A 15610-nucleotide genomic window follows, 5' to 3' on the forward strand; every position below is an offset into this window, starting at 1 on the left:
GGGATGACAGTAGTTTGACTTTGGGAGGGTGGAGCTTGCAAAACTTGGTGACCACCTGATTGTGGGTCTGAGAGGGAGATTTCTAGAGTCCAGGATGTCCCCAGCTCTGCAGCTAGGGGGATCATGTGGATGGTGGGGTCATTGTGAATATGGAAGACCCTCACTTTTTGACCCCTCTCCACAGTGCCAGCATGGGTTATTGCTGACCAGGCCTTGGTATCCCCTCCTGGAATGGCCATGGTCCTATCAACTGCAGGGCCTATGGGAGTGGGGCACCAGGGAACCAGGGAACTCCCAAGGACAAGGTCACCCTTTAAGGGGCCCATGGTCACTTGAGGCTGCTGAGCTGACAAGACATTCTGACTGTGGCCAGAGTTCAGGGGGGCCCAGGCAGTCCTGATCCCTCCCCTTCCCCCACTTAACCCTTGGCTCTAGTTCCCTAGCCCTGGCAGAAAGGTGTCTATGGTAACTCACACAGGACCTGCACCAGATGGGTCTTCAGCACCCCCTTGCTGGGGCCTGGGATGGTAGTGAGGAAGGAGGGGTTTTGGAAGGGGGTCCTTGGGCCTGGGCCTGAGGTGGGAGATAGTTGGACCTTAAGAGAGGAGGGTACCCCAACCATCAAAGTTTTTCACTATAAGAACACAGGAGGGGCAAGCCAAGATCGTGAGTAGATTCACTGAGGGGGACTCCAGAGATGCTGGAAAGGGTCAGCCATAGACCAAGAGGAAGGAAGGAAGGAGGGAGTGAGGGAAGGGGCAGGATAAAGCTCTTGGATGTTGGTCTTGGGACCAGCCAGGGATGATCAGGGTGTTGTCTGGTCTTCATGAGGAGGTGTGTGAAGGATCAAGACCTCCAGTCTCCAAACATGCTGGCCCCTCTGTTCCTGAGTGATGCAAGGTACCAAAATATTATTGGCTGTCAAGTCTTTGCCCACTTTATTCGCTCTCAATTGATCCCTGGTGCAGGGAGTCTGTGTCCTCTCCGGATCCCAGGGTTGTGTGGGGTAGGATTTTGGGGAGGGGAGACATGAAGTCCCAAGACCCCTCCCGTTCTTCGGGGGAACTCGCCAACGGGCACAGGGCCGAGGCTCAAGCCCACTCTCAGGCGCGGGAACTGCTGGGTCTAGAGTTACTCCACACTGCAAGCCCCTGAAACAGGCGGACAGAACTCTCACTCGGAAGCGAAACTCGCTGACCTGGTCTCTACTCGTCCTACTCACATACCTACCCCGGGTAGACGGCAGGGGGTCCCTGGGCCAGGGTTGCCTGAACCCAGGTGCCCTCAGGGTAGTGTGCGAAGAACCGGTTTGAAAGTTGCACGAAGGTCCTCGTCAGCTCCTGGGCCCCTCAGGCTCAAGAACTGCCCGGGACTGGCTTCTCTCCTTATTCTTGGTTTTTTGTTTGTTTATTAATTATAATTTTTTAAATTTAATGGAGGTACTGGATATTGAACCCAGCACCTCGCACATGCAAAACACGCACTTTACCACTGAGCTATACCCCCAACCCCCCTTATTCTCCTTGTTTTGACCGTGGACGCTCAGCAACGGTGAGCACCGGACCCTGAATTACCAGTCGGTCCGGGGCATTCTAGATCCCTGGTCAGGGAGGAGCCAGGAATCGAGGATGAGGGCTGCGCGGCGTGGATTTAGGGTGCCAAGGGCTGTCCTGGGTACCCAGCAGCGGTGGACTGGGTCCAATGAGCTGAGATCGTGGAAACCAGGCTGAACCTCAGTGGATCGATGCGCTCGGCGTGCAACGCGGTTAATGGAGTTGGCCAGGGATGGGCAGGGGCGGGGCGGTGAGCTCCGACTGGGAGGGACTCCCCAGCGGCGAGTCTCTATTGGCAGGCCGTTTGCAGGAGGCAGACCCTGATTGGCCTGACCGCTGTGGAAGTCTGCGAGCGGCGGCGTTAAGCGCGTCGCCGCTGCTCCGGCCTAGGCGCGGGCCCGGGGAGCTGAATCTGCACCTCAGACCTGGAGCTGCGGTCGCTGCCATGGGCCTCCGCCTCTGCCCCTACCGCGCCGCACTGCTCCCGAGTGGCCTCCTGTTCCTCCTGATGCTCGCAGACCCGGCGCTCCCGGCCGGACGTCCCCCACCGGTGGTACTGGGTGAGGCGCGCGTCCAGTCGTGGGTCCGTTCGCTCGTGCGTGCAGCTTGGTGGGTTGCGGGCGGGGCTGTCTTCCAGTTAGTTATGCATCTGCTCCAAGCACGGGATGCAGGAGCGTATGACTGTCTCGTCACCTGAGTCAGTCTGTCCACTTTTCGCTATGCTGGGCGCGGGTGTGGTCAACCTCTTGCCGTCTTCTCCAGTAGAATATGGGGGTAAATGGGAGGGTTACCGTTCGTTTGTGCATCGGTCCGCCTGTTCATGTCAGTCCCAAGCCTTGCCTCGCCTGATCCGCATTTTTTAGCTGGAAAGACCGAGGTCTGGTAGGAGGTAGGGTGGCCTTGGAGTTGGCTCTCAGGGGACTCAGCGTTGACTTGGGCTTGGCTAGGAAGCTGTCTCCCTCCACCCTTCCAGCCCCTACACGTTTCAGAGGGCATTACTGAAAGGAAGCTCTTTGGGGAAAAGATTGCTGCTCTCCTAGCCTGCCACCAAGTCTCCCCCCTAACTTATCCATGGGTGGGATTGGGCCTGAGGAAGGAGGCCCAAGAGAATCTTAGGATGGCTATAAACAGAGAGAGGTTGAGACAGTGGTTATGAACAGATGTCAGACTTCACCCTTAACCTGCCAGACCTACTTGAACTATGCTATGTTGGGGCGAGGTGACCTCCCCTGCCTACCTCCTCCTTAGTCCTGACTCTGGCAATTGTACAGGAGTCACAGTATTTTGTTGTGTTGGCGGTGGGCAAGGATAAGACCTCTGTCCTGGGGGCCTTGAATGCCTAGTTCACGCTGTCACTCACCCCCCCCACCCCCACCCCACCACTGCCGCCCTGAACTACTTTGTTGGTCAGCTAGGATTCCTGAAGGCAGAGGCATGCTGAGGTATACATTACCTTCTGCTGCAGCATGACACTCCATGCTCTACCTGCTGGGAATATTTTAATGGGAATGATGCAGATCACAGAAGGGTAGAGTTGGCAGGCAGTGTGGTCCCAGGAGGTCCTCCACCAGGAGCTCTGGGCCAGTCCATGCTCTGGGGTATGCTGGGCCCAGGTTCCCCATGGGATTTGGGCAGATTTGGCCCTGGCTTTCCTCCCCAAGCTTGCAGGATGACACCCAGAGGTGAAGTCTATGCTGGGCAAACACAGAGAATCCACCACCCAGTTAGGGAAGGCTTCCTGAAGTATGCAGCTGGAGCTGAGGCCAGGAAAGAGTTCCAGGCAGAGGGAACTACATATCAGAGGGAGGGAGCTAAGCAGTTCAGGCTGTGTGGAATGGAGTGGGGGAAGGAGTGGATTGTGCTGATCTCGTGACTGTTTGGGTCATCTGGACTTTATCCTGGAAGCCTGCAGGGAGGCATGTGTGGGCCTAAAGAGTTGTGAGTATGAAGGGTGTGGTATTGGGAAGTATGTGGTCCCTGACTGGACTGGTCCCAGGCCTTTTCACCTGGATTGGTACTAACTGCACCCCTTAATTCATTCCACTTTTGATCATCCTAGATCACAGAAGAGAAGCCTCAGGAATCACCTAGGGGCACAGAGCAACTGAAATCCTAACCTGCCCAGCTTCTCAGAGAATGAGGCTGTTGGCATTATCCTGGGAAAGCCCATGATGGGCTGCAGACACACTGCTGCTGGGCACAGAGCAGGGACCTGGCCTTGGCTATCAGAGGATCAGCATCCAATGGTGACTGGTCCCTATGGGTGGGACCCACATTGGTGGTAGAAGAAGCAGAGGCCAGAGAAGAGATACAGAAGAAGACCCTGGGAAGTGGGAAGGGACTGTAGCAAGCCATTTCTACCTCTTCCAGCCTCAGTCTCCTTATCTGTAAAGTAGCCATAATGAGGCTATTCTCTCCCAGTGTTATTTGAGGTGAAAAGCACGTGGCTGGCTCTTGTCTTAATTCTATGCACAAAGGGGCTCAGGAAGTGACCACTGCTATTTTTAGAGGCCACAGCCTGGCCAGGGCGAAGGACATTCAGGCAAAGCAGATCTGGTGACTTCCTCTTTCATCTGCTTCCTCTTTGGTGACCAGGGTCTCTACACTGCCCTGCCTAGTCCACAGGCATGTCATCCAGAAGTACTCCCCACTTATGCAGTTGCCACACCTGCCTCCTGTGGCTGCCCTGAGGACCCTGTGGGGTGGTGCACAGGTAGGGTGAGCCCTCTGCAGGGCTGGGTTCACAGCTGGAGCCCAGTTGCCCAGGAGAGCTGAGCTTGGTGTCCACTTAGTGATCATGGATCCTAAATGGGGATATGTTTGGAAAGTGTTAAGAGCATGGCAGGTGGGAGCAAGTGAGGCCTAAAAGGTCACTGAGAGTAAATAGACTGTGAGGGGCCATGAATGTTGGGTAGTGAAGAAATGGGGGAAGTGTCACTAGGGCCCCAGGGCTCTGTATGGACCGAATAGACCAGCTCAGGTAGAGAGACGTCATCCTTGGGGTCTGGTCACACCCACCCCTGCTGGGCTGTGGCTGGAATGGCATGTTGCTTCAGGATAGCCAGCACAGCGTCCAGATGTGCGAGGATGCTAGGGCCCTCCAGATGATCTGCCCTCTGAAACTTTTAGCAAGGTTTAGCAGCCCACAGGCTCTGGCTTTGAGCCAGGCCTGGGGACCTCTGTAGGCCAGTAGGTGCCAGTATGAGCTTCTCTCAAATGTGTTTCTGTTCATTGTCCCCCTTCACAAGCCTGTCCCAGATTGCCTTCTGTGGAGTCAGTTTTGGCTGGTTCAGTGGCCCACTACTCCATCCTGTTTCCTGATGCTTCTTTCAGGGTATACAAGACTCTGCCTACTCCACGGCCCGGGACAGCTCTGTGTAGAAGGCCTCTGGGTCTCCAGCCTTGCAGGCCCAGGGCCTCATACATGCTCTGTGTCCCCCTGCAGTGCCCGGTGATTTGGGCAACCAGCTGGAGGCAAAGCTGGACAAGCCAACAGTTGTGCATTACCTCTGCTCCAAGAGGACGGACAGCTACTTCACACTCTGGCTGAACCTCGAACTGCTGCTTCCTGTCATCATTGACTGCTGGATTGACAACATCAGGTGGGGGTGCCGCTCACTGACCCAGCCTAAAGAGGCCTCCAGAGCCCATTTCCATGTCATCTGCAACTCAAGAGACCTGGAAGTCGCTGACCTCTCTCCCTTCCCATTTCTTCAGTCTGGTTGGCACCACCTCTGTACTCTCCCAGAGAGAACTTTCTTCCCTTTTCTGCTGCTCATGTCCCAGTGCCGCATGCCCTCTATGTGCTCATTCCCCTCTATGTGCTCATTCCCTATATGTGGTTAGCCTCACTGTGGCCTCCACCCCTTCCCTTGCCTCTGACTTGGCCACACCTGCCCCTCCAGCTGCTTGTGCTTCCTGGGATATGCCAAGTTTCCAGCTTTGCACATGCTGTTCTTTCAGCCTGGAATCTACCTCTGTACCTTTGCCTGAAAAATCCCCTCCCACTCACTCTTCATGAAGTCTCCCTGCCACTCCCCAGAGCTGTTAACCTCTTCTTCCCCCAGGCCTGTTTTCTCTAACCCCCATTCCATGCCTGCCAAACATTGTTTCCAAAGGATGTTTTCCCCGTAATGAGATAATCATATAATCAGAATTACTGCTTATTGAATACAGACACTATGCTTTATTTTTTTTTGGTGGGGGGAGGGAGGTCCTTAGATTGACTGATAGATTGATTTATAGAGGAGGCACTGGGGATTGAACTGAGGACCTTGTGCATGCTAAGCATGTGCTCTACCACTTGAGCTATACCCTCCCCCTGGACACTATACATTTTACATACTTTCTTACATTTAGGCTTACAGCAACCCTGTGAAATAAGTGCTGTTTTTAAACCTGTTTTACAGATGAGGAAATCTGGAAGCTCAAAAAGGTGACAAAATTGCTTAGGGTCACTCTGCTAATAAGTAGCGGAACTAAGATTTGAACCCAGAGTTGTGTGACCCAGAGCTAAGGTTCCTTCCCACACTGAGCTCCTTGAAGGCAGGGACTGTATCTCTTTTATCTTTATAGCTGTAGGGCCAGAAACACAATTAGTGTTCAATAAATATTTGAGCTGAATAGAGTCTCACAAATTAAGATTTTTTCCTCTGGAGGCACACTAGCTGGTTCTAGTTGGTTCTCCAGGCACCCTGTCTTTGTTTATGATGCCTATTTTGTTGACTCTTTCCTCTGTGTGCGATCAGGGTTATTTCTGGGCTGTTGATCTGCATTTCTATTTTTGTAGCAGAGACATGGTCTCAGGTACTGCCAGTTGGAGGTGCAGGCTGATACCAAGAGGGCCTTATCTGTCTTCGTTGGTCCTCTGACCTGCTTAGACTTGCATCCAGCACAGACTGCTTTGGCTTCCAGAACTTTGCTTAGTGGCCATTGAGATGGTCTGTAGATTACCCTGGAGAGAGTGGGTCCCCAGGATTTATTATTTGAGCCAGTGCTGGGTATCTTGTCAGCTTTCTGTGGCTGATCTTTAAGGGTGGGTGGGACTCAGGACCACTGAGGATTGCCTGAGGAGTGAAGGTCTAGCCTGTTTTCGTGGGCACATTTGCCTCCTTAGTATAAGGGGAGGCCAGAGCAGGGTTCCTAGCCAGGCACAAGGCTTTCCTCCCATCTCCCACCACCCTGTCCCCATCATTTCTATAGGCCTTGCCCACCCCCTCACATAGCAGTCACAGGTGCTCAGGCCCAGAGGTGGGGGTTTCTCTGTTGTGTGTTGCATTCTCCATCTCCTTTGCCCTGTGTTGTGTTATGGTGGGTGACAGGAGCTGGATTCATGGAGATGGGGTGATGGGAGCCTGCACAGTTAGGCTGCCTCCCTTTTGGGGTCAAGTGCAATGTTCATGGCACAGCCAGACCTGGCACGTCCCTCTCCCAACTGGATCTTCATTCTGGTGTGGGTGACACTGAGGAGAAGGGAATATTGTGAGCCTTGGTGGGAGTCCTCATTTGGATGTAGTTACTCTGATCTGTGGTTTACAAACTTTTTTTTTTTAATAATTTTTTTAAAATTTGGAGGTACTGGGGATTGGACCCAGGACCTTGTGCATGCTAAGCTATACCCTCCCCCGTTTTTTATAAACTTGCTCTGATACTTTTTGTTCTCCCCTATAGATCTGACCAGATCTGAGGACGGGAAGGCAATATGGCTCAGGATACAGGGCAGTACTGGGACACAGCAAGTTCAGTGTCACCTCTGGGTCACTGGCTCAATATTCCCTCCTGACAGGCTGATTTACAACAGGACTTCCCGTGCCACCCAGTTTCCTGATGGTGTGGATGTGCGTGTCCCTGGCTTCGGGAAGACCTTCTCACTGGAGTTCCTGGACCCCAGCAAAAGCAGCGTGGGTATGTAGTCCTTCCTCGTGCCCTCCAGGAAGGGGGATAGAGGTTCTGATGGACTCCTAGAGTGGGAAGATCCCTCTTGTTTGAAGGGGTAGCCTGCAAACTGTCTCTGATCAGTGTGAGCACAGAGCCCCATAATGATAACAAGCCTCAGGAGAGCTGTCTGAAGTAGATGTCACAGTCTCCTTGGCAGGTGTGGTGTGGGTGGCCGACGATGACTGTACTCTCTCTAATCCTGTGCATTTCTGTCTACAGGTTCCTATTTCTACACCATGGTGGAGAGCCTTGTGGGCTGGGGCTACACACGAGGTGAGGATGTCCGGGGGGCCCCCTACGACTGGCGCCGAGCTCCAAGTAAGTGGTTGCCCTCATTTCCTCCCTGAGGTCTTGGGAGGTGGGGACGAGGAGATCACAGCCACAGGCCCCGGGCTTTCCCCTACTCCCAACTGAATCTCTGGCATCTAGCCCAAAAGTCACAGCTACCACCCCTGGTCTATCTGTCTGGTCCTCCCCCCACCCTCACCCCAGGATTTCTGGGCCTCTGAGCCCTGGGGAAAGATAATGAGGCTGAGGAAGGGAAAAGGAGCTCCTTTGTTTCCTCTCTTCATGGAAACTGAGGAGGAACCAGACCCCTCCCACTTGGATTTTAGCACTCTCCCCACCCACCTAGTCCTGGGTCTGGCCTGAGACACAGGCCGTGGTTCAGACCCCAGGACCCTGCCTGCCTGACCCCTGCCTGGCTCTGGCCTGCAGATGAAAACGGGCCCTACTTCCTGGCCCTCCGCGAGATGATCGAGGAGATGCACCAGCTGTATGGGGGCCCCGTGGTGCTGGTTGCCCACAGTATGGGCAACATGTACACGCTCTACTTTCTGCAGCGGCAGCCGCAGGCCTGGAAGGACAAGTATATCCGTGCCTTTGTGGCACTGGGTGCGCCCTGGGGGGGCGTGGCCAAGACCCTGCGCGTCCTGGCCTCAGGTAAGACCCTGCCTGGCCCAGTGTGGGGGGACGGGGGCTGGTGTTGGGGATGGAGCCCTCTCTTTCTCTCTACCATGTCCTCCTGGGCCACACTCATGTCTCTTCTCTTGGGGCAGGACCCTTCCTTCTCCAGGGTCTTTTCCAAACATCTCTTTCCAAAGAAGAATCTAACACTACTTCTAAATTCACCTCTCCATTTGATGTCCCTGGTTATCTGTGTTAAGTTTCTTACAGCATGTACATGGTGTGGCATAACTGTCGGTCATACAGTGCACACATGTACACACACGCAGTGTGCAGGGGCCCAGCTGGCCTAATTTGGTTTGACTCAAAGTTCTTTGAAGGAGCCTTCTCCTTACCCCCATCCTCACTTCTTCATCCCCACCTTTGCCGCAGAGAAGGAAGTTTGGGCTATGATTTCCTGTTTATGAGTTACGCCTCCCTCTGTGGCCGTGGGGAGCCTCTGGGGGCAACGTAGGGAGGAAGCAGGTGCAGAGTTGTCTGGCCTGCTTGCTTGGTAGTTGGGAAAGCCACCTCCTTCCCTGTTCCTCTCCAATCCATCTGCCTTTTCATGGCTGTTAGAACCTGCCAGCTGTAGCCTTAGGGCTTTCCTCCCTCTGCCAGGACTGAGTGTGAACCCCAAGGACCTTCACTTCAGGAGCTGTGATCCAGGGCTGTGCCAAGCGTCTGATGAGCTTTCTTCCTTAAGTCACCAACATTGCCTGACCTACTTATTGGTCACCTGATCGTTGTGATCAGGTCAGACCCAGTGCCTCTCCCAGTAGTGACTCTGGATCGGCTGGACAGTGAATCTAGTTATAGTGAAGACTCATCACAGCCACCCACTCTGTCCAGCCTAGACCAGAAAGGGCATCCCCTGAGTTTGAGACAGGTTGCCATGGTGGAGTTCAGGTCTCGGCCCTTTCAGAGCTTCCCAATGAACCCCTTAGAGCTTTGGCTCAGATTCCGGGAAGCTGCTGTCTGGCCCTGGCAGTCCTGGAGTGGGGTTGGGGCAGGAGGGATGGTAGTCATGAACCCCTAGCTAGGGAATTCTCTTTCCTCAGGGGTCTTAGAACCAGGCCCCATCCGGCAGAGCTGAAGGCTTGCAGTCAGAGAGATGGAGTGATGGCTGGCTATGGGTCCTGAGCAGGGCAGAGGGCCCCTGTTCCCAAGTTCCAGCTCATCCCCCAGAGGTCTCACAGGCTGGTGGGTATGTTCATGTTGTTGGCATTCCTTTGTGAGAAAGACTCACTTTCTGCAGCCTCCCCTCCTCCCCTGTCTCCTGCAGGGCTGGCAGCCCAGGTCAGTGCCTGGGATGAGGCCAGGGCTGGCTGGCCAGAAGTCTGAGCCTAGGAAGAGAAAAATGTTTACATAGCTCAATGTAATAAAAGATTAAGAGGACCTTTCTGGGCTGCCAACCTGCTGATTCACCTTTGACAAGGTCAGTGCCCACAGGCCGGGTAAGAAGTGCCCTGAGGAGGGTATCATAAATCACGCTGTGGGTATATGTTGCTTAAATCCCTGGTGACAAAATGCAAAAGGAAAAAACAAGTCTTAGTTGAGTGCTTCCCAGATAGAGCAAAGATACGGGGAAACAGGGAAGCTGTAAGGGCGTTAACAGTGGAGAGATGCTGGGGTGCTGGCTGGGGTCTGGCAGGGGAATATGCTGCCCTGCCAGCTTGCATTCATTCCCGAGCACAGACTGACGGGAGCCCTCCCCTTGCAGGAGACAATAACCGGATCCCAGTCATTGGGCGCCTGAAGATCCGGGAGCAGCAGCGGTCTGCCGTCTCCACCAGCTGGCTGCTGCCCTACAACTCTACCTGGTCATCTGAAAAGGTCTTCGTGCGCACACCCACAGCCAACTATACGCTGCAGGACTATCACAGGTTCTTCCAGGACATCAGCTTCGAAGACGGCTGGCTCATGCGACAGGACACAGAGGGGCTGGTTGAAGCCATGGTGCCGCCTGGCGTGCGGCTGCACTGCCTCTATGGCACTGGTGTCCCCACGCCAGACTCCTTCTACTATGAGAGCTTCCCGGACCGTGACCCTAAAATCTGCTTTGGTGATGGTGATGGCACTGTGAACTTGCAGAGTGCCCTCCAGTGCCAGGCCTGGCACAGTCGCCAGGAGCACGAAGTGTCATTTCAGGCACTGCCAGGCAGTGAGCACATCGCAATGCTGGCCAACGCCACTACCCTGGCCTATCTGAAACGCGTGCTCTTTGAGCCCTGATTTCTGTGCCAGGTGGGGCTGTGGGATGGCTCGGCCACCGCTGCTCTCTTGGCTTGCGGGGCTACCATGGCCCGTGAGTTTAGCAGTTTATGACTGACCGTCTAAGGCCTTGGATCTTGGGTGGTGAAACGCCTGCCACGGGGACATGCTATTTCTTATCCTTCCTCTCTGCGAGTGAGGAAGGTAGAAGTAGTCTGGACTTACTTGAGGGACCCTTGATAGAAAGAATGCTGCTGATGGTGGAATTGTGACCTCAGGACTGGCTCTGCAGGTGGATTGGCTGGCACCTAGCCCCAATCCCCAGCTCTAGGGCCATATGTTCCTCCTACCCCTGTGGCCTTTTCACACTTGCTCACCAGGCCCTGGCTCCTCAACCTTCCTATGAGGGGTATTACTGAACTGTGGCCCCTAAGATGGGCTTGTTGTCCCTAGGGTGAACCTTCTCACACACTGGCCACAGGTCAGCCTGCTGCTGGCCATGGGTGACTGGAGCTATTGGCTTCCTCGTGGCCTAGCTGCTCAGATAGGCTGACTATGGCTTTCTAGGGGCAGCCCAGATCCCCCTGCAGGCAGGGGTGGGTTGTTGTGTTCTCCATGGATTCCAGGCCCTGGGGCATTCACTCCTACCTCCTTTACCTCTTAGAACAGCCTAGCTCAGATTGGGCAGCAGGTGGTCCCTGGTTCTGGGGGCTGTGTCCCAGGAGCCCTGATCTCCTTCATTGGGCTGTTGCCCACAAGACTGATGCTGGCTCCCTTCGCCCTGGGACTGTGGTTCAAGCAGGAGAGCAGGGCCCAGTGCCATGGCCCTTTGGGTATTCATGAAGAAAGAGAACTCAAGGAAGCAGCCAGGGCCATTCCGAGCTGCCATGAGCTGCCTTCTTGGTAACCCACCACTACAGTCCCACTCTGCTCAAGTGGGCTGGCACAGGGCTGAGAGGAGGTAGGACTCTTTCCTACTCTGCCCAGCACTTGTCCCCACCAGGCAGCTCAGTGGTGTTTCGTCAGCAGGGACTAGCCCAGAAACTTGAGTAGGCCCCTGAGAGCCAGGTGCCTTGGGGGTCCCTTGGGGGTTTTCTTTCTGCTCCAGAGGTGCTGCATGGATCTGTGCATAGCAGGGATGGAGAATCTGGATCTGCCTTGGTGGCAGTGGTCTCCAAGTGGGCAATGGCTATAGGCCAAGACTTGGGTCTAGCTTCTAGGGTGGGGCTCCAAAGCCACAGTCAGGCTGGACTGTGCTGCTGTCCTTCAAGGTTTCTGTGGAGTGGAAACAAGGTTTCTCTGTTGCATTCATACCCAGCATCTGTCTCTCCCTTTGTTCTTGAGTTGTGGGCCCCGCATGGGGCTCTGAGCAGGCTGTACCTCAATTCTGGCAATAAAAGTATTTCAGATGCTGTAAAATCCTCTGGCTTAGCCTCTGCTCTAAGCATGAGAAGAGTGAGGGGGCTAGAGAGGCAGGAAATCAGGGGCTAGACCCTGACCTTTCCTGGGACCCTGATAGGTTCTCAGCACCAAAGCATGGCTCCTGTGTACTTCTATGGGCTTCATCCTCCTGCCTCCTTTCCTAGAATCTAGTTCCTCTCCTGGGACTAAGAACCAGGACCTGAAACATTCCCATTGGAGTGAAGCTCCCCCCTCCCTCTTCTCCCATCTGGTCAACAGGCCCTAAATGCCACCCCAGAGCTAGGGGCCAAGGACAATCCCACAGGACTCCCCTTCCCAGCCTTCTGTCCTCCTTCAGCTTGCAGGTCTCAGCATCCTTTTAACTCAGAGTTCTTTTTAGGATGCCACCCTTCTACTTTGCTTTGTCAGTACCCACCATCTGTCCCTTTTTGAGGACAGAGTGAGACTGACAGAGGGAGACCAAGATGGGCAGAGAGAGGGACTGAGACTGGGGACCAAATGGAGATGGATAAACGGAGAAACAGAGTCCAAGACAGGAAGCATGCATAGGGATGGGATCCAGGACTGAATTTTGTGGTGCAGAGCCCAGAGCTGGGGGCCAGTGAGGGTGATGGGAGCCCCAGTTCCTGCCTCCTCCACAGAAGCCTGGCCAGCCTGGGCTTCAGGCGCCAATACACTCTGGGCCACTAGAAGGCACTCCAAACCTACTCACTGCACAAGTTATTGGCCAAACCTGGAAGAATGGGTGGCCCAGAGAGGGTGAAGTTGCCTAGGAATACATAGATCCAGTCACATCGCTGGCCTTGGAAAAAGGATGACAGCGTGAAAGGAAGTGAACCCTTATCCCTGGGTTCCCTAGGTCCTGATGAGCCTGACTCTTAGCTCTGCCCTGACACCTACCCACTCATGCTACCCTTATTGATGGCCTTGCAGCCACCTTCTCACCTTTGACCCATTTCAGCCCTACTTTCATTCTTGATTTTACAGCTGCAGTGAAAGGACATGGAGCCATCAGGCCTCAGGACCAGCAGACTGAGGTTCAAGTCTTAGCTCTACCAGCTCCAGCCAAGTAGCCTGGGGAGTCTCCTGACCTCCCGGAGCCTCAGACTGCTCATCTGAAGAACAGTGATGAATAAATATACCGTGCAGGGTGGTCCTGAGGAATATTGGTGGTATTTGAGAATATCTAATTCAGTGCTTGGTTCATGGTGGGTTTTCTGCCAGCAGGCTGCTATAACTGGATGTGAGACAGTGAAGCCAGAGGTTCTCTGAGCTGGCAGGTCATATATGCTGCTGTTACAAAGACAAGTGGCCTGGCTGCCATTGAGTGACACAGGTGTCCAGAGCCCTTTCTCTGCCAGGCCAGGGAGGCAGGAGGAACTGATCCAGGGGCAAAGCGTTAGACGCTAATGACTCCAAGTATATACATGCAGACATACCTCAGAGATATTGCCAGTTTGATTCCAGACCACCACAACAAAGCAAATACTGCAGTAAAGTGAGTCATCTGAATTTTTTTGTTTCCCAGTGAATCTAAAAGTTGTTTACACTATGCTGTAGCCTATCATGTGTGCAATAGCACTATGTCTAAAAATAATGTACCTTAATTTAAAAAGTACTTTATTGCCAAAAAATGCTAACCATCATCTGATAACACAAGTTGCTATAAACCTTCTATTTGTAAAAAAATGTAATAAAGGGAAGAGCAATAAGACATAAGGTATGCCTGTACTCTCATTCACAGTTAGGGAAGATATTCCAAGCAGCACAAAGAGGGCAGCACTGGTGAGGACTCTTCAAGGATCACCATCTCAGGTCTATAGGGTGGAGGATGGAGGCAGAGGAGATACAAAGTCATTTCAATCTGTATTTTAGAGGGACCGCCTACCCTGTGGGGACGAGTTAGAGGGAGCAGGGATTGGGAGGGTATTACAGCTGGGGAGAAGAAAGCCATGAGATGCAGGACCTAGGGGGTGGACAGGAGGAGGAAGGGTCAAGGGTGCTGCCCATCTCTGGCTGAGTCACTGGGCGGCAGGGAGAAGGGTTTTGTGTGTGATTTAGTGAACACATGTCTGGGAGAAATTACTCCACGGCCCAGGAGAGAATCATGGCTTGAGATGTGGACAGGAAGCTAAAGGGTATGGGTCAGCTGCCAATGAGTTCAGGAGGCCCTACACAGAGTCTCAAGAGTTGCAGAGGGGGACTCCTAGAAGGAGATGGAGGAGGAACAACCAGAGGAAGAGGAAAGGAGGGTGTAGCTCCATCAGGATGGGTCAGGCAGAATGAGGACGGAAAAACTTCCTCAAGCCTGAGCCCCAGGAAGGCCTGGAGTTGGCTTTGGAAGCCCCACGGTGTCCCTGTGTCTGTGGGGCCTCAATGCTTGTGTGGTGGCCTGAGCTAACGGAGATGATGAGTCCTGAGTCTGTGTCTTTCTCGGGTCTCTAGGCAGAGGGTTGGCTGTGAAACGGATATGGAAGCTTTTTAGAGCTCTTTCTTTGAGATGTATGTGTTTCCCCTGGGTGTGCGGCCCAGGCCAAGGGCCACAGAGGAAACGAATTGGGGGGGGGCATTTAGAGGTCCCCGCGGTAGCGTCCCCTCCCTCGGAGGCCCCGAGACTGCAGGGTTGGGGAGCAGCCATCCAATCTGCGAGGTGGCTGGGCCCAGGTCGCGGCCCCTTGGGAGCTAGCCGCCAAGCGCGCGTAGAGGCTGTCCCCGCACACGTGGGCGTCGGAGCCCGGCCGTCGAGACTGCAGAGGCCGGGGCGGCCCCCTGGGGCCCGGAAGGGCGGCCGCCCGCGGGCTCTCCGCGGGGCCGCGCGCCCTGTCCCGACGCGGCGCGCGCTGTCGCGATCCGGCGGTCGGTGACGTGGAGGGGGCGGGGCCTGAGCGGTCGCGGCGGGGGCAGCGGCAGCGGCAGCGCGACGGAGCATCCTGGAGGCGTTGGGCCACCACTAGGTAACGGGCCGCGGGCGGGCGCACCGGGGCGCGGGGCCGGAGGCGGGGGACCAGGGCCCGCGCCGGGGGAGCCGGGCAGGGGCAGCAGCACTGCAGCCGAGCGCGGGATGCGGGGCGTGCATGGCGTGCGGGCCGCGGCTACGGCCACGTGAGAGACGCTGCTGGTGAGAGCGTGCCCGAGAGGGACGCTGTGCGCGCGAGAGGGCCCATGAGCGTGAGGGGCCTCCAGGAGTGAGAGAGACTCAGGGGGAGGTTGTGAGAGTCCGTGGGTGTGAGAGAGACCGCGGTCAGAGTGGCCCTGAGTGCGACACTGAACGCGAGAGAGACTGTGTGAGGTACTCCAATGTGAGTCTGTTGGTGAGAAGGAACCTGTGCTGCGTGTAAAACTCTGAAAGAGAGAAAGACCGAGGGTTCAAGACTGAATATGTGTGAACAGGAGCAGAGCTTGGGCCCTTGGGGAGACTGTCTTGTGCTGGGCTGGAAGTCTGGCCTGTTGGAGGGAGAGGATGGTGTGCTCCTGCTATTAAGATTCTTTTTAGTGTCTTCATATCCTGTCATCTTGTTTGATCGCCTCCTGCCGTAAGT

General features: G+C 54.8%; 2 protein-coding genes across 7 annotated transcripts in view; both read left to right on the forward strand.

Annotated features, from left to right (window-relative positions):
• The first annotated feature begins 1873 nt into the window (after positions 1–1873).
• PLA2G15 (phospholipase A2 group XV) lies at positions 1874–13790 on the forward strand. 2 transcript variants are annotated; one of them, XM_032486603.1, is made up of 6 exons: positions 1874–2113; positions 4999–5155; positions 7339–7457; positions 7710–7808; positions 8333–8432; positions 10159–10302. In XM_032486603.1, exons 1-6 carry the CDS (start codon positions 1999–2001, stop codon positions 10166–10168), a joined length of 600 nt encoding a protein of 199 aa, XP_032342494.1. In that variant the 5' UTR covers positions 1874–1998; the 3' UTR covers positions 10169–10302. The 2 variants fall into 2 exon arrangements, with proteins under 2 accessions (XP_032342494.1, XP_006180657.3); XM_006180595.3 differs by having other exon boundaries at positions 1876–2113; positions 8208–8432; positions 10159–13790.
• A 1082-nt stretch (positions 13791–14872) lies between these two features.
• SLC7A6 (solute carrier family 7 member 6) overlaps positions 14873–15610 on the forward strand; it is a 36631-nt gene continuing 35893 nt past the window's right edge. For 3 of the 5 annotated variants that reach the window (XR_004322471.1, XM_032486609.1, XM_032486611.1), the window contains exon 1: positions 14873–15025. The gene's annotated coding sequence lies outside the window, so the exon portion shown is untranslated. Of the gene's footprint in view, positions 15026–15046; positions 15190–15485; positions 15605–15610 lie in introns of those variants that run through there. The other 2 variants (XM_006180594.3, XM_032486610.1) reach the window with 2 other exon arrangements.

This window comes from Camelus ferus, chromosome 9, assembly GCF_009834535.1.
Source record: "Camelus ferus isolate YT-003-E chromosome 9, BCGSAC_Cfer_1.0, whole genome shotgun sequence".
Taxonomy (NCBI): domain Eukaryota; kingdom Metazoa; phylum Chordata; class Mammalia; order Artiodactyla; family Camelidae; genus Camelus; species Camelus ferus.

What these genes read in the sequence shown, in the direction of transcription:
- PLA2G15 (XM_006180595.3), top strand. Translation starts at nt 1,999, where the DNA reads ATGGGCCTCCGCCTCTGCCCCTACCGCGCCGCACTGCTCCCGAGTGGC. An exon ending in TGCTGGATTGACAACATCAG is followed by an intron (nt 5,156 to 7,338) that starts GTGGGGGTGCCG and finishes CCCTCCTGACAG; the next exon opens with GCTGATTTACAACAGGACTT. An exon ending in CCCCAGCAAAAGCAGCGTGG is followed by an intron (nt 7,458 to 7,709) that starts GTATGTAGTCCT and finishes TTCTGTCTACAG; the next exon opens with GTTCCTATTTCTACACCATG.